Source organism: Gallus gallus, chromosome 15 (genome assembly GCF_016699485.2).
Source record: "Gallus gallus isolate bGalGal1 chromosome 15, bGalGal1.mat.broiler.GRCg7b, whole genome shotgun sequence".
NCBI classification, from domain to species: Eukaryota; Metazoa; Chordata; class Aves; order Galliformes; family Phasianidae; genus Gallus; species Gallus gallus.
This window is the reverse complement of record NC_052546.1, coordinates 8,259,433-8,282,562: the sequence shown is the minus strand read 5'-3', so window position 1 is coordinate 8,282,562 and position 23,130 is coordinate 8,259,433. Positions and strand designations below refer to the sequence as shown.

At 47.2% G+C, this 23,130-nt stretch overlaps 2 protein-coding genes across 2 annotated transcripts in view; one reads left to right on the top strand and one right to left on the bottom strand.

The window, feature by feature from the left end:
• Positions 1–580: 580 nt before the first annotated feature.
• CRKL (CRK like proto-oncogene, adaptor protein) lies at positions 581–14,811 on the top strand. Its single transcript, XM_415233.8, has 3 exons — positions 581–1,377; positions 3,979–4,441; positions 12,368–14,811. The coding sequence occupies exons 1-3, from the start codon at positions 1,064–1,066 to the stop codon at positions 12,500–12,502; spliced, it is 912 nt and encodes a 303-aa protein (XP_415233.1). The 5' UTR covers positions 581–1,063; the 3' UTR covers positions 12,503–14,811.
• The window catches only part of TBX6 (MGA, MAX dimerization protein), a 23,885-nt gene continuing 14,339 nt past the window's right edge, over positions 13,585–23,130 (bottom strand). The window contains exons 10-11 of the mRNA XM_046901098.1: positions 23,078–23,119; positions 13,585–15,727 (exon numbers count right to left, since the gene is read on the bottom strand). The gene's annotated coding sequence lies outside the window, so the exon portion shown is untranslated. The remainder of the gene's footprint in view (positions 15,728–23,077; positions 23,120–23,130) is intronic.

The following is a 23,130-nucleotide window of genomic DNA, read 5'->3' as shown; positions in this document are numbered from 1 at the left end:
TGACCTAAAAAACAGTGTTTGCAAAGGTCCATAGCACATCTAGGGAATGAGTGCTGTTTATTTTGTCACATCCTTACCTAGGCCAGCCGGGCACGGCAACACCACTGAGAGCTGCTTGAAATTGGCCCTACTGCCAGGGCTCGTGCAGCTCCTCCAGCTCACAGCAGCACCCAGAGCTGCCGGGCCCTGCTCAGCCCTTCCCAGGCCTTCTGTTCTCCTCAGCCATCACCCCCAAAGGGCTTTGACCTCCTCCTCTGGGGACAGCACGAAAAAGAGAAGTCTGAACGTGTAGGAAAACATCACCAAAAATCCTCAGAGGAAGCAACATGGGTGCCAACCGCCTGCGGGCAGGGGAGCTCAGTGGGCTGTGAGGGGCGAGGGGCCAGGGATGCACGAGAGCGGCGCTACGAAGATGGAGGCATATCGGCGGCTCCCCTGACGCACCTCCAGTCCAGCAGCAGGCGGGCTTTGAAGAGCGGCCCCCTCTGGCCTCCCCGCCCCGCGCTCCCCTCACGCCCGCGCGGGCCGCAACGCGTCTGCGCGGGGCGGTGTCTCCGGAGGGCTCCCACCGCCCGGCGCCGCCGCCATTTTGGTGCTCGGCTCTGAGAGGGGAGGGAAGCCGTAGAAGAAAGCGGGAGCCCGGCGCTTTGCCCCTCCCGTTCCCCCTCGTCCGACGCTGAGGCACCGTAGCGGGATACTCTCGCCACCTTCTCGGGCCGCCCATCCTTGCCGCCCGCCGCCGCTCCTCGCAGCCCGCCCGGGCCTGAGAGAGGCGGGAAGGATGCTGCCCCGCACACCGCGCCGCTGAGCACATCGGGGCCCTGAGCGCCGCGCCTGGCCGGCCCCGCCCGGCAATCCTCGGGCCTCCGCCTCAGCGGCACGGTGCTTCCTTCTCCGCATCCCCCGTCCCCGGGCCGCCCATCCGCCGGGCTGGGCGCTTCCTCCTCGCCCCCGGCCCCGCCGCCTGCCCGTCCGGGCCTTCCCCTCCCCGGCTCTCTTCCCGCAGGGCCTCCGGGCTCTTGGCCTTCTTCCTCCCCTCCCTCGCCCTTCCCCGCCCGGAGCCATGTCCTCCGCCGCCCGGTTCGATTCGTCGGACCGCTCCAGCTGGTACGTGGGCCCGGTGTCGCGGGCGGAGGCGCAGACGCGGCTGCAGGGGCAGCGGCACGGCATGTTCCTGGTGCGGGACTCGTCCACCTGCCCGGGGGACTACGTGCTCTCGGTGTCCGAGAACTCCCGGGTGTCCCACTACATCATTAACTCCTTGCCCAACCGCCGCTTTAAGATCGGCGATCAGGAGTTCGAGCACCTGCCCGCCCTGCTGGAGTTCTACAAGATCCACTACTTGGATACCACCACCCTCATCGAGCCCGCGCCCAGGTGAGTGCTGCAGCTCTCCCACCTCGGAGCTCCGGGATCTGCGTGGGGGTCCCTCTGCTTTGGAACTCTTTCTGACAGGGGTCTCGGTAACGGCTGTGGGTTGCTCGTTATCGTTATCATCAGTATAGTGCATAGGGCCCGTCCTTATGATGAATATAGGCAGATGCAGAGGCTCTGAGAACATCCCTGCCACCCACTATAATTGTCTTGCAGGAGGGTGTGGTCTTGCTTTGTATCAGCCTTCTGGTATTGTCCCTTTGCTGGGAAGGCTGAGAAGCTGGCTCAGAAGTCTTCCCCTCCCTGGCTGAAGTATGGCCTCAGAACTCAGTTGCTCTGTCCTCACATCCACAGTGATTCCAACAGGTCGTGCCTTTGTGATTCCTGCTTCACTGTGCTGATTGAATTCTCATGCATTCTAAAACAGTTTCCCAGACTTACGGAGTGGCATTTCCCCAGAAGAGGGTAAAAGCATTTATCTCTGTTTGGTTATGGCACTCTTTGTCTCTACATATGCATACACTGAGAAATGCTCTTTTAGGAGGATGGGAAAATGTGACTTGGCTGTGAGCTCATTCTTTGTCCTGCACCCAGCACGGGGGCATACCTGCAGCCTGCATCACTAAACAGCCCACCAGGAACTCTGGAACGTATTTATTTCATCCTTCAGGCTTCCTGGATAGAATAAGGAGAAAAGCTATTAAAATAGTGACACAGTTAAAAAACAAATTCACATAGCTTCAATTCTAAATTCTGCAGCTGAAGGGATTTCTTTCAGGTTAACAAGTTGGTTTTGGGGGGGGGGGGGGGGGGGGGAATAACTTTGAGTTTTAGAATCACAATGTAACGTTATTATAGTGCAGTTCTTAATCACAGTCAGTAAGTTGTCAAAAGTCAACTGTAGCGTCAAATTGAAAAACGCAAGTGGTCAGCAGGCTCTGCAGAGCTGTCAGGTGGTGGGAGGAGTGTGACAGAGCTCTGGCCTCAAGAGCTCCTAAAGCTGCAGAGAAACCTTCTGGTAGTGGCTGTGCTGTGGCTAAAGAAATGGGTAGATGAAAAATTCCCTCATCTTTCACAGGGGCAGAAAGATTTAATTGGAGCTGTACGGGGTTGTGTGTGTGTTTAAACTTATGGACAGTTTGCAGTCTATAGTGCAGTGATGTTCTTGCTCATCTCTGCTCTTGTTAACCTGGGTACTGTTAAACCTTTCTGAAAACAACCAACCTCATTCTTAGTCACGGACAGCAATGACTTGGCTTTCACAACTTAAATTTAGTTGATTCCACTTGTTCTCTTGGTATTTGTGTCATACCTTGCATGAATCGTCTCCTGAACATCTTAGTACCACCTTACTTTCAAAGCTCTCATTGCATACAGGTGTTGGTGGTGCTCTCAGCACACAGATGGGACCTGGCATACTGTGAACTGATGGGCTTTTTGATAAAGCTACCAAGGGGGCTGAAGTGGTTATCCACAGCATAATTCCTGTTCTGACATCTTGGAAAAAATCACTGACATGGTTGATGGTTTGGACTTCTGTTTGTAAAAGAAACTTTGTGATGCAAGAGGGAGAATGAGAGGTGGTAGCACTTCCAGATTGACTTTCTTTAAATTAATGGACTAGATTTAGAATAGGGGGGACAGGAGTTTCTTTCAGAACTGTTACTGCTAATCCTCATTTCTCTTTAAAATATGGCATTTTCCAGTGGAATATCTCAGGTGTTTTTGCAGGCTCTTAGTTCTTCTGACTTCACAACATGCATTATATATATACACATATATATAGTAGAAAGCAGCATTTGTGGTTATCACCTTCCAGCAGATGTTAGTATTTCATCTTGTTTTTCATGAAGAATGTCACTTTATGCTATTAGGTATTTAGATATTCAGGAAAGATGAGTACTCTTAAATAGAGCTGAAGTTATGACAGTAAGATCAGGGAGCTTAATTCCATGTTACTTTCAGAATGGAAGGGAAATGTGTTGTCTCTTAAAAACATTAGACCTGTCTCTGTTCCTAAACAAAGGGGTTCTTGGTATTAATATGGCTGTCCCTCAAATCCTGCATATAAACAGTAGCATTCTGGTACACGGATGCTCTACTGCCTACAGGATCAGAAAGGCTGATGAGTTTATCATGTTCTTCCTTTTCCTATTGCTCCCGTTTTCCCACTGTGCTCCCTCAGGTCTGCCATTCAGGGTTACTGGATTCTTGGCAGCAGTGGATGCTGAGGTTAAAGATGGAAATGCAATGAACTGGAGAGCATTATTTATCTCTTAGAGCTCCTCCCCAGTCACCCAAAACTCCTTCACGTATTTTTAACATACCACAACCTCTCATGACTTAAGCCACAGATATTTATTCTACCCTAACATCTTCATAATAATCCAAAAGAGAAAGTAAAGCAGTACTTAAGGTTTTGCCTTGCTACACCTATTATTGTTATTTTTACATCTATGATAGATTTCTTATTGTATTTTGCTGCACAGGTGAACGTGGGTAGTTCTCCTTTACCTGGTGTTCCTTGTGTGCAGGTTGTAGCTGGTTTTGTTCCTGGAAATGCAAAACAACAGCTGTTGATAATTGGACCTTTTTTAAACTTAGGTATCCAAGTCCACCAATGGGATCTGGATCTGCCCCTGCTATGTCTGCTGCCGAAGAAAACGTGGAATATGTTCGGACTCTCTATGACTTTCCTGGCAATGATGCTGAGGATCTCCCATTTAAAAAGGGCGAAATACTGGTAATTGTAGAGAAGCCAGAAGAACAGTGGTGGAGTGCCAGAAACAAGGATGGTCGGATTGGGATGATTCCTGTTCCTTATGTAGAAAAGCTAGTCAGATCTTCTATTGGGAAGCATGGGAACAGAAATTCCAACAGTTACGGTATTCCAGAACCCGCCCATGCTTACGCTCAGCCTCAGACCACAAGTCCCCTTCCCACAGTATCCAGTACACCCGGAGCAGTGATCAATCCTCTGCCATCCACGCAGAACGGACCAGTCTATGCCAAAGCTATCCAAAAGAGAGTACCCTGTGCTTATGACAAGACTGCACTGGCATTAGAGGTAAGTTTTCCCCTTTGCCTTACAGTTTTCCAATGATTTTGAAAAATAAACTCAATATTGTTAGTGGCAGAGCTGGTGTGGGTGACTTCGTGTTGAGTCTGTTTATCTATGTCAAAGGACTGAAAAGTTCTATTATGTTCTGAAGAAAGATGTAGAAAAATTGCTTCATCTATACCACTTCCTTTGAGAAAAGTGACTAAGCTACTTCAGAACCTAGGCTTAATGCACTGTTGTCTTGCCTATGGAACAGTGAAATATGCTGCTATAAGAGCAGCAGAATATATACATCCTTCTGTAGAAATGCTAGGGATGACTTTGCTTCTCCACTTAATCTTGGAGAAGGAAAGGGATGTTTAATTGATCATTCCAGGCTGAGAACTGAAATAGAAAGGTAAGGACTGCTGATAAACAATTATTTTTTCTGATTCTCAACTGTAGCTTTCTGGGTGGGGGGGGGGGGGGGACATAGTACTTATTGATGAGATGAAAGGCCATAGTGTAGCCTCTAACCTTGCATTGAGTTTAATAAGTTCCTGTGCTTGCCAAAGTGCTTTTTATTTACTTTTTGTTTTTAGGGATGTCTCAAAGCCTTTAACAGCTTTATTCTTTAAATGGTAAAGAATTTGGTACAATTATAATTGGCATAAGTGATAGAATGGAAGTTCTTAAAAGGATACCTAGCATTGAGACTTACTTCTACACTTAGTTAGACAAGAAGCTTGTGAACTCATCCTTCTCACCTGGAAACAGTGCTACTGGTTATTATTCTCAGAGATGAAATTTCAATCTGGTAAAGTACCTCAAGGAGCAGATGCAGGGAAACAAGCAAAGGAAGCAACATCTTAGCAAGCAGCATAGTGGTTTAAAAAAAATAGTTTTGAACTTTTCCTGTTGCCTTCTCTCAGTTTGCAAATGAAGCTGCTGCCAAAGCTGATGCTTTTCATTAAGATTCAAAAGGTTTTGTTTGTCACTTTTGGTTATTCATAAAAGTTTCTCAAAGTTGCCCTCTTATACAGTCTCTACAGGTGATTACTGGCAGAGGGTTAAAAATTAAATGTATCACTGTTTTCCTTGAGTCTTACAAACCTAGCAGCCTGTCACTGGTGAACAGCCTGTGAATATTAGCATAGGAAGAAAAGTAAATTCTCTGCCAACTGCACCATATAGAAGATTGCTGCCAAAACTATTCATGCTTCTGAAGAGAAGAAGGCAAGCAGTTGATTTTATGTTATCAGTGTGTCATAGAACAACTACTGGGAACGTGCTTTGCTGCAAGGTAGCTGAACTGCCTGGGAGGATGGCTTTCACTAATGAATTTTCTCTTATTTGCTATTTAGTGACCTAGTTAATCCTATCCTGTAACTGCCCTGATACACTGGTAGGATTCATTCTCTGGCCAATGTGCAGGTTTGAATCATCATTACAGCTTTTCCATCCACGCACAGGGAAAGTGAGCAACCTCATTTTACAGCAATGTATTTTTTTTTGTCACATGTACTATTTCTAAGGAAAGCTCCAAATTCTTGGCATAATCTTCCTTTTGTTTGCCTAACACCTTTTGCTGGCCCAACCTTCTCAGGGCTCTGCATGTTCCTTAATAATCCAAACTAGTGGAGGTCACAGTTAAACATTGTTGAAAATGATAGGGTTCACTTAGACTAGGAGTTTTGTAAGAGCAGACAGTCACGAGCAGGAGGGAAAGAACAGCTTATGGGAACGTTTGGGGGAAGCAAGTTAGCAGTGTTCCTTCAAAATAACACTATATTGCAGTATTCAGCCTCAATCACAGTTCAGCTTATGTGAACCAAAACACCTTGGTACAGTTGTACTGATTTTGTAATCTCATCTAAACTGATACAGCAGTCTGAAAGCAGAATATCTGCTTGCTGGCTTTAGCTTTCTGTGGTCAGCATGCAGACAATGCTTGAAAGAAGCAGAATACCATCTGGAGTAAATAAAGCTGTTGCATAGTAATCTGCTCAACTTCCTTTTAAGTGGAGATGTCATTTCCCAGGGTTCAGCTTGAAAATGGGACAAGCTCTCTGCTTTCAAGTCTGATTGTTCTGTTGTATGCAATTGTTTACACAAGCTGTCAAAAATGTAAGACAAGATAAAGAGCCATGGCCCATTACAGAGAAGAAACTTGTTTGGTGAGGAAGGTAATGCTTTTTAAAAGTTTCTCCCATGAGAAGATACCATTTATGAAGTGAACATTACTGAAAATCCTTGTTAAGACTTTTGGTAGGATGTTTAACTTTGAAATAGTTTATAAAATGGGACAGTTTAATGGCAAGCAAGTTTAAGGGTGACTGCCATGTCCTTTTTTTCCCATAAGGAAGCATGGTATTTGTGTTTATTTCTAAGACTGCCATGTCACTGTGGTCACTTCAGTGCATTACACTGGCAGTGCAGATCTAATATTTTTAATGAAGTGATTGAAGTTTGTAGTTCCTCACTGCGACCTTACTGAGTTCTATTACTGACATGTGTAGTATTTCCAAAGATACTGCACACACACACACAAAAAGCCCACACAATAAAAGCAACAGCCAAGATCTGTTTCTCTAGTTGTGTGCTTTCGCCAAGAGGCAATTTCCTTCCTTTCTGGTGCTCCAGAGGAAGGAATATGAAGGACAGGGATACAGTGTCCTGTATTTGTTGGAACCAGAACTCTACATTACAGGGTTACGTACTGCTCTTCTTCAACCTCAGTTTTCCTTGAGAAAACTGGGAGGGCAGCCCTGTGCTCAGAGGTTACACAAGATAGTGCTTTGAGGAGGTGATGGGTTTTGTAAGAGCAGAGACTGCTGGCACTGTTCCTGCGGTACAGAGGAGCAAAGCCCGCCTTTAGGTTTCTCAGCATTAATAATCTGTAGCTGTACAGCTAGCCTGATGGCAGTAATACACTAATGAAGCCTTGTCTTAAGGCAGTATGTGATATGCTGGTTTAAGTGCTTGGCAGCCTAAGACCTGGTGCATTTTACCTTAAAGGAGCAGCTTATCTGTTGGGAATTGAATACTCTCTGCTTGGATCTATGCAACAAAGTTCTTCATGTCTAGCAAAGTCAGCAGACAAACCAATGGTACATAATTCCCTTAAAAACTAGCAATCTGGTTTTTTGTCCCCTTATAAAACAGAGTGGAATGACTTAAGAAACCAGAAAACAGGAGAGCAGCAGCAGCTGCCACTCTTTGGTCTGCCAGGTGACAAAACAGCAGTTCCTACCATTATTCTCAGCGCTTGCAAGCTATTTGTCACACACCATTCTGAGGGCAGCAGCAGCCCTGGAGTTCATATCCAGATTTGGAATATGGTAAATTAAGATTATTTTTGATACATATACACAGAGCTTCATTCTATTTTTTGTAGCAGTTTTTATAAGTGCCTTTTTTCCTCCACACGTGTGCCAGCATTGTGTGGCATCAAGCAGCTGTATCTGTGCATCCTATATCAAACATATAGATGCATTCATCTGCTAGTACAGAGTTAAGGTTTCACTGAAATATGTTGGTGAAATAATACCTGTTCACCACACTTGCATAACTGACACCATGTTTCTCCTGAGCTTGTTCCAATTAGGTTACAGGTAACTTTTTTCCTCTTTATTTTAAAGTTGAGACAAGTAGGGCAAAATGTGCTAGTAGTAGAACTTTCTTAATTAGGAAATTAGGTTGCTGCTATCACTTGACAACAAGCAGAGGGCTCTTCTTAGCTAAGGAAATTTTGTCTTGCTCTATTAAATATTAAAAATGCATCTAAGCATGAGGATGACTGTTATGCTTAAACTGTACAAGCATAGGTCCTGCATTTTAAAAGTTGATTGTAGAGCTTTAGTTCTGATAGCTATTAATTGCAAATGACATTGTAGAAGGATTTCTGTGTCTGTGCTGATAAATACCAACTTCCCAGTGTGCTACATTTGAAAATACAGCTAACAATTACATTGGAGATTGTGTGTATTCCTAATCTTTGTGACCTCCTTTTCCAGTCATGTTTTGTTCTCATTTTGACTGCCTTCAGTGCCTTACAGTTCAATGCATTTTCACACTCAGAACTGTTTGCAGAGCTTATTTTGAGATGAAACTGAAAGCAATAGGGATAACCTAGACAAGTTCCTGTGCTAAAGCCGTGACTTAGCACGGCTCAGGAACATTCCTCTATTGAAGCTTTGTGGTCTCCAAATTCCATACAATCACAACATGCTTAGCAGGAGACAGCCTATCATAATTTAATGAAAAACTCTGCTTTCTTGTGGTACCACAACCTCAACTCTGTACTTCAAGTATAGGTATGACAGTTGCCAAACTACCTCACTCTGTTCTTAGAAGAGGCTAGATTAATTGTATCTGTAAGCCATCGGCATTTCTGTGCTGCCCTTTGACCTGTTCTAACATCTCCAGAATGATCTTTCTTCAGGTCTGAATGACTGGATGCTCTGGTTTGGGCAAATCTTCTGGCACAGAGTATGAAAATTAGGGTAACAGAGGTGTGCTGTCAGCCCTTTGGTTTCTTCAATCTACCAATATCTAGAACTTCAGAGTCTCATTTTGTCCTGCTTGTAGTTCAGCCAGACTCTGCCTCCTCCTTTGTTTAGCTTTATATCTTTTGGGGGGCAGTGTGATAGAGTAATTTTGTTGTTGGAATATATAGAACATATTAAATTATCCAACTACGTGACTCAAATGGCATGCAGGAAACCTTTTCAGTGTATGAATCAGCTTCAAACAGAGACAGGTATGGAAGAGTTTAGAGTAAATGAAGTAAGCTTTCTGACTGGCATGTTCCACAACTTGCATTTCCCCAGGGCTTTGAATTCATGCTGTAACAGGGACATAATGAAAGGATGCTATCTAAAATGCATTTTGATTTTTATCATTTGGGTGGAACCAAATGGCTGCATTTCAGAAGTATTACTCACGTCAGCAGTTGATGCTTCCATGCAGTGATGCTGGCATACTTCACAAGTGAATTACTTATCTGAGGGATGCTGACACTAAGGAAGTGTTATCCTCATTTACAGATAAGGGCCCATGAGCTGTCCAGAATTGCACAGGATGTTTGTGGCAGCAATGAGAATAGAACCAGATCTCCTGACTGTCCTGTTCCTAATCATAAGGCAACCCTTCCAACTGGTCTGAAGCATTCTCTAACAACAACAGCACATTATAAGTAACTTTCATGGGAGATCCCACCTCAGCTGACCATACTGTAAAGGCTTTAAAGAGAATTTACCAAATACTGTGCTTAGTGAGTATCTGGGGAGAGGAAAATACATAGAGAGACTACTTGACCGGATTCTTTCAGATGTTGCTAATCCAGAGGTCATTAACACAGATCCAACAATTACTTGCTCATGACATCAAGGTTCCTTCCCCAGAATCTTGTTTCAGCATGCCATTTTGTTCAGTCTTTAAGGCAACTGCATTTTGTTTAAAGCAGAGGACATCCAGCAGTCCTTGGCATACAAGATGATGTTTTGAGAAGCTTTTCTCAGCTACCATTCTTTAACAGCTGCTACAGATTTCTAACAGCTCTCCCTGCCCAGCAGTTTAAAGAACTTCTTGGATTGTTAATCTACATGGCAGTTTATTGAAAGATAATACACTGACCATATTTTTAATTTTTGCTCAGCTGAAGTCAGACTCTGAGCCCATTCCTGCTGTAGAAATCAGTCAAATTGAAGGATATTTTTTCTAGGCCTTCTGCACAAACTTTGGATGGAACTCTACAGATGTGAACAGAATTAAATCAGACTCAGGATGTCAGTCCGTGTGTTTCTTCGGGCCTGTGTACTGCTGATTTTTTTTCCATTAATAAGATTAAAATGCTTGCAAGTGCTTGTTTCTATGGAGTGGTGCAAATGCAGTTTCCTGTTGGGTTTTGACTGTTGCAGTGATGCTGTCTGAATTTGAGTCTAAAACCTAGAACTCAAATCTGTCCTCAAAAGTTACTTAAAATCTAGCAGAGTAACGTTGAGTTATTTATAGATGTTATCAGCCTTTTCCTAAAGAGGCTTCTGTTAGGTTCCTGTTTAAGTCATCTTGTTACTATATAAAGCTTTCTCTAGACTTTCCGTTTAATGAGAAGTCAGACAAATTGTGCTTTTTCTCAAGCACACCATCAAAGCAAGCTGCAGCATTCCAAGAAGAGATGGAAGCCAGCCACACTGATGCCACAGGAGCATGCTGACTATCAGGCAGTGTATAACCACTTACAGGATACACAGGCTTCATCTTTGAGTTTATGAGCAGTATACATGAAGATGACAATTGAAGAAAGTCTGACAACCATCACAAGAATGTATAGGAGTTCAGAGGGGATTTTCCTCTCTGGAAAGTATGAGTTGAAGGTTGTTCCACATGTGACATCTGGAATGTCTGGGTGGGAAGTGGAAAAAACCTACAAGTAGTGGTAAAAGGAGGGCAAGAGAGTTGGGGCAAACATATTAATTAATGTCTCATTCTATTCTAATACACAGCATCAAGCTTACATCTCTGAGAAATTTTCAGAGCTACACAACACTGCCAGAGTTCAGTGTAACATCTTAAGTCTCACTTAAGGGTTAGGAATGCTTCTGAGCAATCTCCAAATAACACCTATGGCAGTAATGGTAACTGCTTTCAGTAGGCTCTAGGAACACGTTTTGTAAAGTCAGCTTTTTTCTTTGATGGAAGATGCACACATCTAACAGAGAAGTTTGAATTCAAAGTCCCTTGCCAAGGTCCTGGAACTACCTACAGTTCTACACGTCAGTGTTATTTAGATCATGCATACGAATAGTTATACGGACTACATCAATAATGCCATGTAGTTTTTCCCTCAAGAAGATCACAGCTTGTTACCTCAGGACCTTACAGAAGTTGGCTGCTGATCTGAAACCCAGCTGTGTAGTGCTTGGACCTCCGTTGGGGAAGAGCCTTCTGAAGTGCTTACCGCTGGTCATAGTGTGGTTCTACCTTTTGTGCCCTTAGCTATTAGCTGCTATTGTCACTTTTCTAATATTTACTATAGTTACCACATAGATGCAATTCAGTCAACAGGAAGGGAGGTGTAGTTAGAGGGCTGCTGCAACAGGCCACATGCTCAGCTCTTCTGAAGCAGTGTAGGGAGAAATGACTGTACGTAGTCTTCAGCACTGCCTGCTGTAGCACACATTTTTGTTTTGTGAATTATCCCAATTCAAATTAAACGCAGCATTGAACAGAGTAATTTACCACTTGGGCTGATGGCTTTTTTTTTTTTGCTTGATCATAGCTTAGCTCTGCTTGTCTTTGGCCAAATAGGAAGAGACACAGTTGTGATAGGAAAGGCTCGACAAGTCATTGTTCCTGTTTCGAACTCTCTGACAGGAAGTGAAGGTGAAAGCAGCAAACCAAGCTAGAATTTGTGCATCTCATACTTGGGAACAACTGTTTGAGAATACTTTCGTCTGCTTTGGAAGCATAGCAGAATTGTAGATAACTACACCAGTTTCATAGACCATGACAGCCAGAACAGGAACGCCAAGTCTATTTGCTACAGGAACCTCCTTGAAAAAGAGAATTTTCCTTTGAAATAAGCCTGCTAATGCTAAAAACAAGTACTGTGCTCTTTAGAATGCATGTTGCATCTCATTACTTGTGGTAGCTTTAGTGATGTCAGCCTGTCTAAGCTAAATATGTTGTAGCATGAAGTAAGCTTTTCTACAGGAAAAGGTGTGGTTCAGCAGTTTATTGCTACATGCAAATATACATTTAGTTAAGTTTTCCCCAAAAGGGTGCAGACTTCTAGCAAGAAAATGGTTGTTTCAGTTAAATAAAAAACTGCTTTCCCTTTTAAGCTTATGCAAAGGTATTTTTTAAGTTATGAAGTTGTATTTATTGTTCTTATTTGTATCAAATGTGAGATTCTCATGTGTGCTAACGGGTGTTTTTTTAATGATGCAGGTTGGAGATATTGTGAAGGTTACAAGGATGAATATAAACGGTCAGTGGGAAGGAGAGGTCAACGGTCGAAAAGGGCTCTTCCCATTCACACATGTCAAAATATTTGACCCTCAAAACCCAGATGAGAACGAATGATTCCCTTGATCTGATTTACACTGCTGCTTCCCTTTCCTGGCTCTCATTAGTGTTGTTTGAGGTGGGATGATGGCTAAATGGCACATTGCTAGCATTGCCCATTTTTCCAGCTTGCTGCAGTTTGACAGTTCTTTTAATACACGTTTGGAATACATACAACTGAAGTCACTGCCTGACCTTCATACCATAGATACATCAACCAGAATTTGGTTTCACTTTTAAAACTGTATTGGGCCTTAAGCTGGAGAAGACTGAAGCATATAGCAGACAAGCACGGGAAGAAAGCCCTTCTTGAGACTTCCATGGACTTGTTCTGGCCTGCTCAGTAGGAAGAGCCCTATCTTAGAGCAAACATGCAACTCATCTGTTACTGTCCAACAAAAAGCAACAACAAAAATGCAATTTTAGGACTGAAGAAGACTTAGTTTTAAGAGAACCTGCCCTAAGGTAGTACACTTACAATGATGGTCTCTTCAAAGGACATTAATTGAAGCTTATGTATTCTAAGCAGTTGCATTAGAGGCTGCTCATTTCTGTTAACTCTTAAGCTTGTTGTTGACCTTCCTGAAAGTGTGTGTTAAATACAGATAACCATTGATTGAGCTGCGTTGAAGCTGAGGCATTTATTTATAAGGAAACTTAGGAGGGGTTCACACTCGTAACCCATTTTTTACATACTTAAAAGTATTTCTGTTGATTTTGCAAGCACTAACTGTAGTAAGTGAGCTTTAAAGGGAAACACTTTGGCCTGTTCTACACAAAGCCCTTCTGCAGTGTTGGAAGTAGAGCTTTACTAACATAGTAGTGCTTGTCACCAAGCTGTTATTTGGTAGGCAGATGGATCAGATTGCCACAGCATGAAGAAGTACAAAAGGAACAGGACAGAAGACCTTGGTAAATACTGATAAAATCCTATTATTTAAACACAAGCCTTTTACACCTATTTCTCTTTAGGCTCCCTTATCACTCCCAAGTTTACTGGTTATACCCGCCCCAACTTGCTGAAGATATTGAACACAGTACCTTTTTCTCCAGGGCATCTCCACGTTGCTGTGCTCCTCTTCCAGAATTGCTTTCTTTTCTCCCCTCATATCACAAATCTCTTGCATGCTGCAATCTTTGCCCTTCTAAAGGAGTTGGCTCTGGCTTATAAATGCCCCAGACCCCTCCTACTCCTAGCATCCTCTACAAAATGGTTAATTGGAGTCAGCTGCCAAGGTTTTCCCACCTGGTAATTAAAGTTCAGGCTGGAGGAGGCCACACAGGTGTTTGTTATCAGTACAGCTTTCTCTCCCCTTTTCTGTACATAAGCTGTACTGTTGTAATTGCACCTTTGGTAGGGAACTATATGGCTGTAGCTGTGTGAGTATTATCAATGCCATACAGGTCAAGCCCTTGGACTGTTTACAGGATATGAAAGCTTAGGTACAGTAGTATCTTCTGCCTTCTTTAGATGTGTTTTCTAGGTGAACTGGAATGTGCTTTTTAAATGATTTGAGCACCGATTTAACAGAATACAGCCTGGATAAAGAAAAATATCTGCTGCAGAAAACCAGGAACATCTGACAGGAAAACAGTAGTGCCCCAATGCATTCATTTTTTACCATTTGAAGCTGTCCATTGTAGCAAAAAGAGAAACTTCAGACACCTGCAAAACCCTACTGCTTCTGATAAATGTCAGTGTTATCGTTGTCTTCAGTTCCAATGCATTTTCTTGTTGATTGTGTCACTTGATCCGCGTTAAAGTACATTGTTCTCACTCAGCTGAAAGTGCCATGAGGTCCTTGAATGGAAGACACTGAAGAAGTGTAAGAATGGCATTTCCAACAAGGGATGTAAAATGCTGTTGTGTTTGTTTTTTTTTTTAAAAAGAAACTCTCGGTTCATCTGTTAGTTATCTTTTGTAGTACTAATCAAGTGGCTGACAGTCTAGAAGTTCTTGTAGAGCATTTTACTACCAAATTAACTGTGAAGTAGAGTAGCATTGACTGAAGTGTTTGGTGCTGTAAGAGTAATAATTCTTGACAATAGGCATCGACAGGTTGTCTTGCAACGAAAAGCTATGCAGCTCTCTTAACTAAAGGAGGTCCTGAGTTTCTGTGCCCCAACTCCACCTGTACGTTTACTACATGGATTGTACTACTGAAAGTCATCTTGTGAATACAGCAGCTGCACTAAGCTCGGTCTGCTGCAGAGAAACCTTACTTCAGACGTGCCCTATTTCCGGGCAGCTCTTCAGACTGGTTGTGGAATTCCTCCTTTGCATGTCCAAGTCCGTAAATAAATACTGTGAGATTTGAGATCTTGAACATAGCTTTTAACCTGTTGTTTTTTTCATGACAATAAGCGTCCCGCCTCATCTCCTCATTGGATGAGGTGCACACCTTGAACACGTGCGTTGTTTTAGGTTTCATTACGTTCTGATACTGCAGAAAAGCAAAAGATTTTCCTTCAAAACTATGCAAAAATGGTGTGTAGTGGCATCTGATGCAAAGAAAAGAATCCTTAACTTTCTGTGAAGCAGATTGTGGGCCCCAGACGAGCAGTATTTCTGTTAGAGCGGCGCGGTTCGGTGATGGTAGGCGTGGTTGAAATGTAGCACGCTGCCCGACCCCGCCGGTTGGAACCTGGCTTCACATCGTGTCTTTGCCGTTTTGCTGTAAGACAAATATTTTCCTACAAAGACTGCATCTGATCCGTGTGTGTTTCTGTTGGAAGGACCGTCTGGCTTCTCAGTCGCTCGCTGCCGCGTGCGCCGTCCGGTGCTTTCCGAAGCCTCTCCCATTTGGGCAATAACCCATCGGTGTAAATAACCTATCGGTGTAAATAAACGCTCCCTGGGGCTGCGAGGTGTCCGTCCCACGGAGTGCAGTGTGCGAGCCGTGCTTCCATCTGTGCACCACCACCCCACGGTCGGTGCTGTTGAACCGGCAGCCGTTAATACGTGGTGCCACGATAGCTGTCCATCATGAAGGCTCGCTGCTCGCTGCCTCCCCTTGTGTACGTGTGTGTGCAGACACCGAAGCCGCCGAGCAGTCGGAAAGTTTCAATGCAAACTGTTTCAATCCGTGTCCATCACTGGATAAGCGCTAATTTAAATCCTGATTGTTTACAAATTGGAAAGCATGAGCAAAAGGGAATATCCTGTTTGGGTTGGGGCTCCGGAGAGCCCGAGCATTATTTTTGTAAAGGGAAAAACAGCATTCTTTGTGCCATTTCATGTGCCTGTAAAGTAATTTTTTTATATTATATTGACATCCTGGGAACGAGTGGGCTGCCTTTGTTTTCTAGTCCAGTTTTTGAGCATCTTTCTCAATACCTGCATCTGAAAGTGAGACCTGCCTAAAAGACTGCCTTTGGGGACCAGGGAAGGCATCCTCCAGCTGTCCTCTGCTGTCGTGTTACGTGAAAATGCGTTTTTGGGACAAGGATACAATTACCGCAGTGGGAAAGGTGGCCTTGTATTTGAGACAGTCTTCACTGTGTAAACTTTAAAACACAATATGTAATTTAAAGACCATGATCTTCAGGCAATAATATTAAAGTGTAAGCTTTTAAAGTTTATTTTGGGGATCACGGCTTGTTTTATTTTTTTGTGCTACAAAATTAACAGTATTAAATGAATTATATTCTTAGAATATACGGAGTGTCTTTTCTTAAGATTAGTGCCTTTTTAATTTCTTACTCCACTCCTCAGAGCTGGTCCCAGCATCAAGCCACTGCTGTTTTTTCCCCCCAGTGCCCTGCTTGTATGGTCTCAATAAAAGTTGCCTCAACTTCCAGTATTTGTGGTTTTTAGTCTGAAACTCCTGACACTATGAGCAGAGTGTGTATGGCCTCAGTGCTGCTGTGTGGGTAAGCGTGTGCCAGCCAAAGCTTTCCTGAACCACAGCCAGAGGTGAGCAGCAGCTGCTGCAGCCATGTAAGTGATGCTCCCGCATTCCCTCCTGCTGTGCTGTCTCACTGCTCTGGGCGCAGACTGAAAAGGCTCCAGCACCCCATAGCACAGCCTGCTTCCCCTGCACCGCCCCTCAGTGCTTTTCCTGTCATGTCCTTAACTGCACATTCTTCCTTTGCTGTGACAGAGCATCTCGACTGATTTATGCATAGGCTTTTCATTTTGCTTTTTTTTTTAGGACGTGAAGCAGTGCAGGTGGCACATGGGGCATTCCAGCCCCTGGTGATGGAGTCAGCATAAGGTGTTACAAACACCTGCTTTTCCAGATCAAGAACAGGAGGTCATCTTTTGCCTTTCTCCAGTCACTGCAAATTAAGAGTGGAGATAAAGCTGTAACTTTTCTAAATATTTGGGATCATTCGGTTAAATCATCAACAATGGTTTTGAAACTGGAAGTGAGCTACATGGGGGGAAAAAGGAAACTTATGAGGAACATCAGGCTCTTAGATGCTGCAAGGGAGACGTCTTAAAAGCCTGCATTGTGTGCCTGGACTCTTTGTTCTCATCACAATGCATTGAGTTTGTGTTCTCTGACATACAGCTGCCCATGACAGCAGCTCAAGCTGGGTTTGCTTTTAGTTGAGCTGCAACGCCAGCTTTTGCTAACTTAAATCCAAGTGAGCTGAGTTAGGTCAGCCCAAACAGCATAAGCCTTGAGTTTTAGCACAAGCTCTCTGCAACGAGCCGGGCTTACCTGTTGGTCACCCTCATTTAATTAGAAGGTTTCCTTTCTGAACTGATGCAATAGTGAAACACTCCTTTATAGATTCAACTGACATAAACCTGCCTGAGCAAGTATACCTAAAGACACTAAAAATGCTGTCACAGCATATGAACGATTATCCTTTTTTTTTTTTTTTCAAACATTGTTTACAATGACCAATGTAATTTGTGCACACAGGAAAGCTTTTCAGGTCTGTATTCAGCAGCAGTGACTCACCTTGGAGCAGCTGCAGTGGGTTCTGTCCCACACCGCGTCCTCTGCCCTTTTTTTAGAGAGCATATCAGCTGCTCTCACAGCAGCTGTTGAGCCACAAGTCACAGCTCAGTGTATTAAGGTAAAGCAGTTCCAATTTCAGGTTACCTTAATACCCTGAGCTGCAAACTGTGACAGTCACTGTGCAGACAGCTGAGCCGTCCTGCAGCAGCACTACCAGCCTGAGAGGGACAGGCGTGCAGCGGGGAGAGAAACCATCGCAGCTGTCCCGAAGTGAGCCTCCTGTCTGACATCGGAGCCTGGAGACGCCGCCTTCAAGCAGAAATCACATCAACCATTAGGGCCTGAATCAGGTCAGCAAGCACTGCTCCTGCACGACCGCCCTCCCTGGGACAGCGGAGGACCCCCAGCGCCCACTGCTGACACTCAGCCCCACTCCTGCTCTGTGGGGACACGACCCACTCTAACAGCCATGCTGGTGCCGCTGCTCAGGGGGTGCTGATGTCTCACCTCACACGCTGGACACACAGCCTCACCTGCAGAAGTGCCACCCGTGCTTTGTAGGCAGGCAGGGGTGAGTGAGAGGCGGCAGGGAATTAACACGGTGCTCTCCTCACATAACCTTCCCAGCACCTGCTTGCTTCATTCCAGGCGTTTGTAACCAGAACCCTCCCTGCACACGCTGTTAGTCTCACCCGCCGCTGGCGCACCAACAATTGGGATCAGAGCTAAATCTGGGGCGTCTGCGGGGACCCAGCGCCTGCTTTGAACATCCTGGCTGGTCCAACAAGGGCAACTGAAAGTCAGCGCTGCATAATCCTGCATTCGTAACCATGCATTTGGGCAGGGATTTAAGAACGAGTGCGTAAGAGAAAGTGTGACCCTCAAGTGACCGTCAGCTCCTGTGGTGCCCGCTGTTCCCCAGTCTGATCACGTAACGAACCCCTGGGGCAGGAAGAGCTCTGCTCACACACAGGGGGCAAAGCAGTGCTGGTTGGGTGCACAGCTTTGCCTTTCCCGGCTGCCCCAGGCAAAGAGATGCAGCTGATGCAGGAGGAGCGAGTCAGAGGAGGGGGTGCTGCTTTCAACCGACAGAAGGGACCGACATAAGTGAGCAACAGGAGCTGGCTGGAAACCCTTGGTGCTCAGCTCCTGTTGTTCTTCCTGCCCACTGCTGCTCAGCAGCCAACCAAGCCCTGCCACGAGACCCCCGGGATGCTCCTGACAAGAAGTGAGGATCCCTGCCAGGTCCTGGCGTGCACCATCACTACCCATACCTTGGTATTAAAAACACATACAAAATAAACTTGCGTGTTTTTCCATCACTGTGAAGCACCCCAGTAGTGTACCAGCCTTATGGCCCCTGGGTGCCTGGACCCCAACCCCAGGGGTTTTTTTTTTTATTACTTCACTAGTTTGATCTGCATAGGGAAGTAGTTCAGGGAGCTCTCATTGGGACTTTCATTTGCTGAATCTATTTCTGCAGTGTTGGACTGCCTCTTTTTTGCGCTCATCTTGTGACCAGTGATACCATTAATCAACCGACCTTGAAGAGGAACAGCTTTTCTCTTCCCAGGTAACGCAGCTGACAAGCAGTGGAAATTGGCTCTGCTGGCACCGACTGCTGCTACGCACTGCACGTGGGCTGGAGGCCTCCTGGGCACTCTGCCTGGCACAGCACCTGGCACAAAGGCAATGCAGTTCATCTCAGCGGGGCTTCTTCATGTAAGAAAAAGCCATAGCCTTCAAAGACCGAATCCCTCCCGCTGCCCCGACCGCCTTCCAGAGCTGTGACTGCTCAGCACTCTGGAGAACTGGCTCTAAAATTAACAGAGAGGATTTCCCTGCTAGAAATAGCGCCCCGGTCGGTACATGGGACACATCAGCTCGGGGGGAGTCTGCCACCAAAAGGCTTACATTGGCTCAGGTCTGGGATTCTGCTGGATGGGTTAACGCAGCACTGACCAACGCAAGCAGCGCGTTGTCACTGATGGAGTCATCCCACACTGCAGGAACAACAGCAGGGTTACTTCCAGTATTGGGTAGCAACTCCTGCCTATACGGGGCCGAGTTGCCCACCTCCATCAGAACAGTCAGCACCTGATGGAGGCAGAGGCGGGCGATGGGATGGAAATGGCTCTGACCGCAGCACGCTGAGTTTGTGCTGCTCAGCAATGGCAGCCTGTAACCAATGCTGGCCTACATTTAAACAGACAAAAATAAAGACACACTGGGGAGCAGCCCGGGAGCAGAGAGCTTGCGGTCCTTGTCAGGGCAGCGAAGATTTAGGACTTTCATCCATCAGGAGTGCAGGACTCGTGCCTCCCTTGCTGCAGTGGCCTCGTTTCAGCCGCACATTGCAGCCCTGCAGCCCTGAGGCAGTGGCACTGAGACAGCTACGGAACATGGAGGGGAGTGGAGGAAGGAGAGAACATACCTGGAGAAGGACAGGCAGATTAAACCCCTCCCTGCTGCCAAAAGCTCTGTGGGCTCTGCAGTCATCACCCAGAATAGAGCCTTAGTCTGCATCTCTCCGTGAGACAGTCCCTGCTGGAAACATGTCGGGGCATTGCTGGGGCAGCAGTTTGCAGCACCGGGATCTGCTGACACTGCACCCCAGTTGGCCGCTTTCCCTGTGCCCCACCACCACGGCTGCCTGTTGACACTTGCTCACCTGGGAACGTGACAGGGGCTCGACCCAGCGAGGAACGCGGGCAGGGCTTGGGCAGAAAGGAGGAAAGGCCCCGCGTTAACCTTGGGGTGTAAGCCAGAAAGCCACCGAGTGCGGCTGCCCCCTGAAGCCAGGGAGGGATACTCTCCCAGCAGGAGCTGAGCAGCCCGGCTTGCCGGGCTCCAGGCCCAGCTGTGCTCTCCCGTAGGCCCTTCTGGGGCCCGTGAGCACTCCCAGAGCAAACCACACGCTGCAGCCCGCGCCCCTCCCCAGAGGTCACATCTTAAACGGGGTACAGCGGTGGGCAGCGTGCTCGCTAAGTGAGCGAGAGCTGGGAGCGCAGCTCCGTCCCCAGCATACTTTCAACCCTCCGCCTCCCGCCCGCAATGCTCCTCCTCATCCCCCCCCCCCCCCGATGCCCCAATAGGACCCGGCGCGGCTCCGCCCGTGAGCGCACAGCAGCGCTCCGCTCGGCGGGTCCCGCGGTCACTGGGTGGCACTGTGCGCCCTCACTGCGGCCGTACGACGGGATGGCACCGCGCCTTTCCCCGTACCCCCGTAAAGCCAGCGGGGCACGCGGCTGGGACGGCCCCGAGAAGCGCCCCCTCTCCGTCAGAGCTGCCGGGGAAAGTCGGCACAACGGAGTCCCGGCGCTTCGGAAGGGGCTTAACTCGTTTGCCGACACCTCGGTGCGTTTGGCTCCCTGCTGCAGCTGCGTGCCCCGACAGGCAGTTGGGAAAAGGATCTCTGTGCAGAAAAACGTGTGTTGTGTCCCCCCGCCCCCCTGAAAGATGAGAGCTTAAGGAGTACAGCGTTGGGAAATGAAGTAGAGGGGACCGTGCTTCTCTACAGCAGGAACAGGAGATGGGAAGGCCAAAGGCTTCCAGGTGTCCGTGAGCCAGAGGGGCAGCACGAGCCTATTCCCCCCTGGGCAGTGCTGTGCCCGACCACCCCCTCACACACAGCCTTTGGCTCCACGTCAGAGCCCTGCAGAGCGAGCACAGCACCAGAGCCAAACCCCGCTCAGTCCCTTCCATCCAAGGGTATGATTTCTTTGCTAGGTGCACACGAGCTGCTTCCCCCCCCCCCCCCCCCGGCCCCCCTTCTAATTGTCACTGCATCATCTGATCCTGCCCAGCTGTCTAAAAAAGCAGCACCCTGCACACCACAGGGATCGCTTTGTCAGCAGCTGTGAACTCATCTCCATCCAGCATCCATGGGTCAAACAAACCGAAGCAGTGTTTTATTGCCGAAGCATAAAACACGAGGATAAACAAGCACCAAAGTGCTACTGATCATTACAACCAGATGGGAGCCCATTTACTGCCTCCAACAGCGAGGTGCCACCGCTGCACTGCCGAATCCCCATTGAAATAGGAAACCCAAAGCACCATCTGGGAGGTGCAGCTACACGTAGCCCCGGAATTCAGGCCTGCATTGAGCTGTGCTGCCCTCCTTCCACAGCCCCGGGGACAGCCGAGGAGTCCCAGTTGCTCCAGCACAGCCACTTCTGTATGGTTGTGGCTGAGTGAACAGCCCAGCAGCACAGCCGGCCTGCCCAGCTCCACAGTGCAGGGAATTGGGACGGGGAGAATCACAGCCACACTGCCCACACCACTGCATTGCAGTGGGATTCGTCTCAACCCACATCAGAGAACCACTGCAAGTTCTGGTCAGCCCTGCGCATTTCAGGGTGGATCACCCAAAGCAGCCCAGGTCTTACCTTATTTCCTCACTGTCTGCATGAGAAGCTAAGGACTGTGATGGGAAGAAGCCAGGGGTTGTTCTCTCTCCTTCCTAATCAATGTGCCCACTACAGATGAATGCACATTCAGCTTCTGCCCTGAGCACAGTGAGAGCATTCTCAGTCTGGGGGGGGGGAGACAGGACTGGAAATTGGCCTTCAGAAATAGCTCAGCCTCCCATCTGGATGAGGCTTTGCACCTTTGTCCCCATCCTCCTGCAGCCCCCGGGCAGCCGCAGCCGGGCACTGCGTGGGGCTGCGCTGTAGGCCGGGAGATGCAATGGGGAGGAGATGCAAACGGTGCTGGAGACTGCTGGAAAAGCAGAGAGACAGACGGATGTTTTTACACTTCAAAGGCAACGGGGCCCTGTGAGGCTTTCAGGGATATGCACAGATCGATAGACTCCTTTTAAACCCCGAGCACATTTGCTCAAGTGTGAGGCAATTAGTCCCCGAGGATGCGGGCAGGGCAGGCCCATTAACAGACATACGGGCAGGATGAAGTGAAGGTAGGAAACACTGGGGCTGGAGGCTTCCCTTGGCTTCACCCCCGGAGCAGCAGCCAAACTGGCTGCGTGTAGGCAGGAGGGCCACTCTTCTGCAGGGCACTGCCTCAACCCTGTAACCTCGGGAGGGTAGAAGTGAGTCTGCAGGGCTGGAGCACAGCCCGGGCACTGGGGCTCCAGGCTTGTTTCTGTTAGTGACACTACATTGTTCATCCTGCCCCTAAGGGCTGTATGGCAGGCACATCAGTATCACTCAGCACAACGCTGAGCATACCCCTATGGCTGTGGATGCCTGTGCTGCTCAGCTGCCTGTTGTTCTTACAGCTGGGGATGCCCCAAAGTGCAGACTAACATTTACTGGGTCTGCATCAGTTCTCGTTCCGCCCTCACTTGAATGCTGTTGGCTGTCTGAGCTGCTCTGAGCGCTTCACCCTCTGCGGAGCCCCTTCCAGATGGGGAGGCAGAGCCAAAGACAGACTGCAGAGTGCCCCTGTGCTGCTGCAAGGCCCACAGCTCAGCACTGCAGGAGCAGCAGTAGCAGCACACAGGGGGCGCAGACAGCAGAGCTGAGCCGTGCCCTACGTCCATCTGAGTGGCTGTGGTGTGCCTCCTGCCCTGCTAGCTGCCCTCTCTGATTCTCCTTTCCAGATGCACAGAGTTTTCCCTCTTCAGTAAAAGTCAGAGAGAAAGGTACACGAATCTCAGCACGCCCCCAAAGAGCTGTAGGGGATGGAGATTAAACCCATCCATTACACTCACCGAGCAGGGCACCATCTGGGCAGGAACGCTGCAGCCGTACACCTGCACATACA

Bases quoted from the DNA above. Each gene is read 5' to 3' on its own strand.
- CRKL (XM_415233.8), top strand. From the start codon at position 1,064: ATGTCCTCCGCCGCCCGGTTCGATTCGTCGGACCGCTCCAGCTGGTAC. The intron at 1,378-3,978 runs GTGAGTGCTGCA...TTTTAAACTTAG, and splicing joins CTCATCGAGCCCGCGCCCAG to GTATCCAAGTCCACCAATGG. The intron at 4,442-12,367 runs GTAAGTTTTCCC...TTAATGATGCAG, and splicing joins AGACTGCACTGGCATTAGAG to GTTGGAGATATTGTGAAGGT.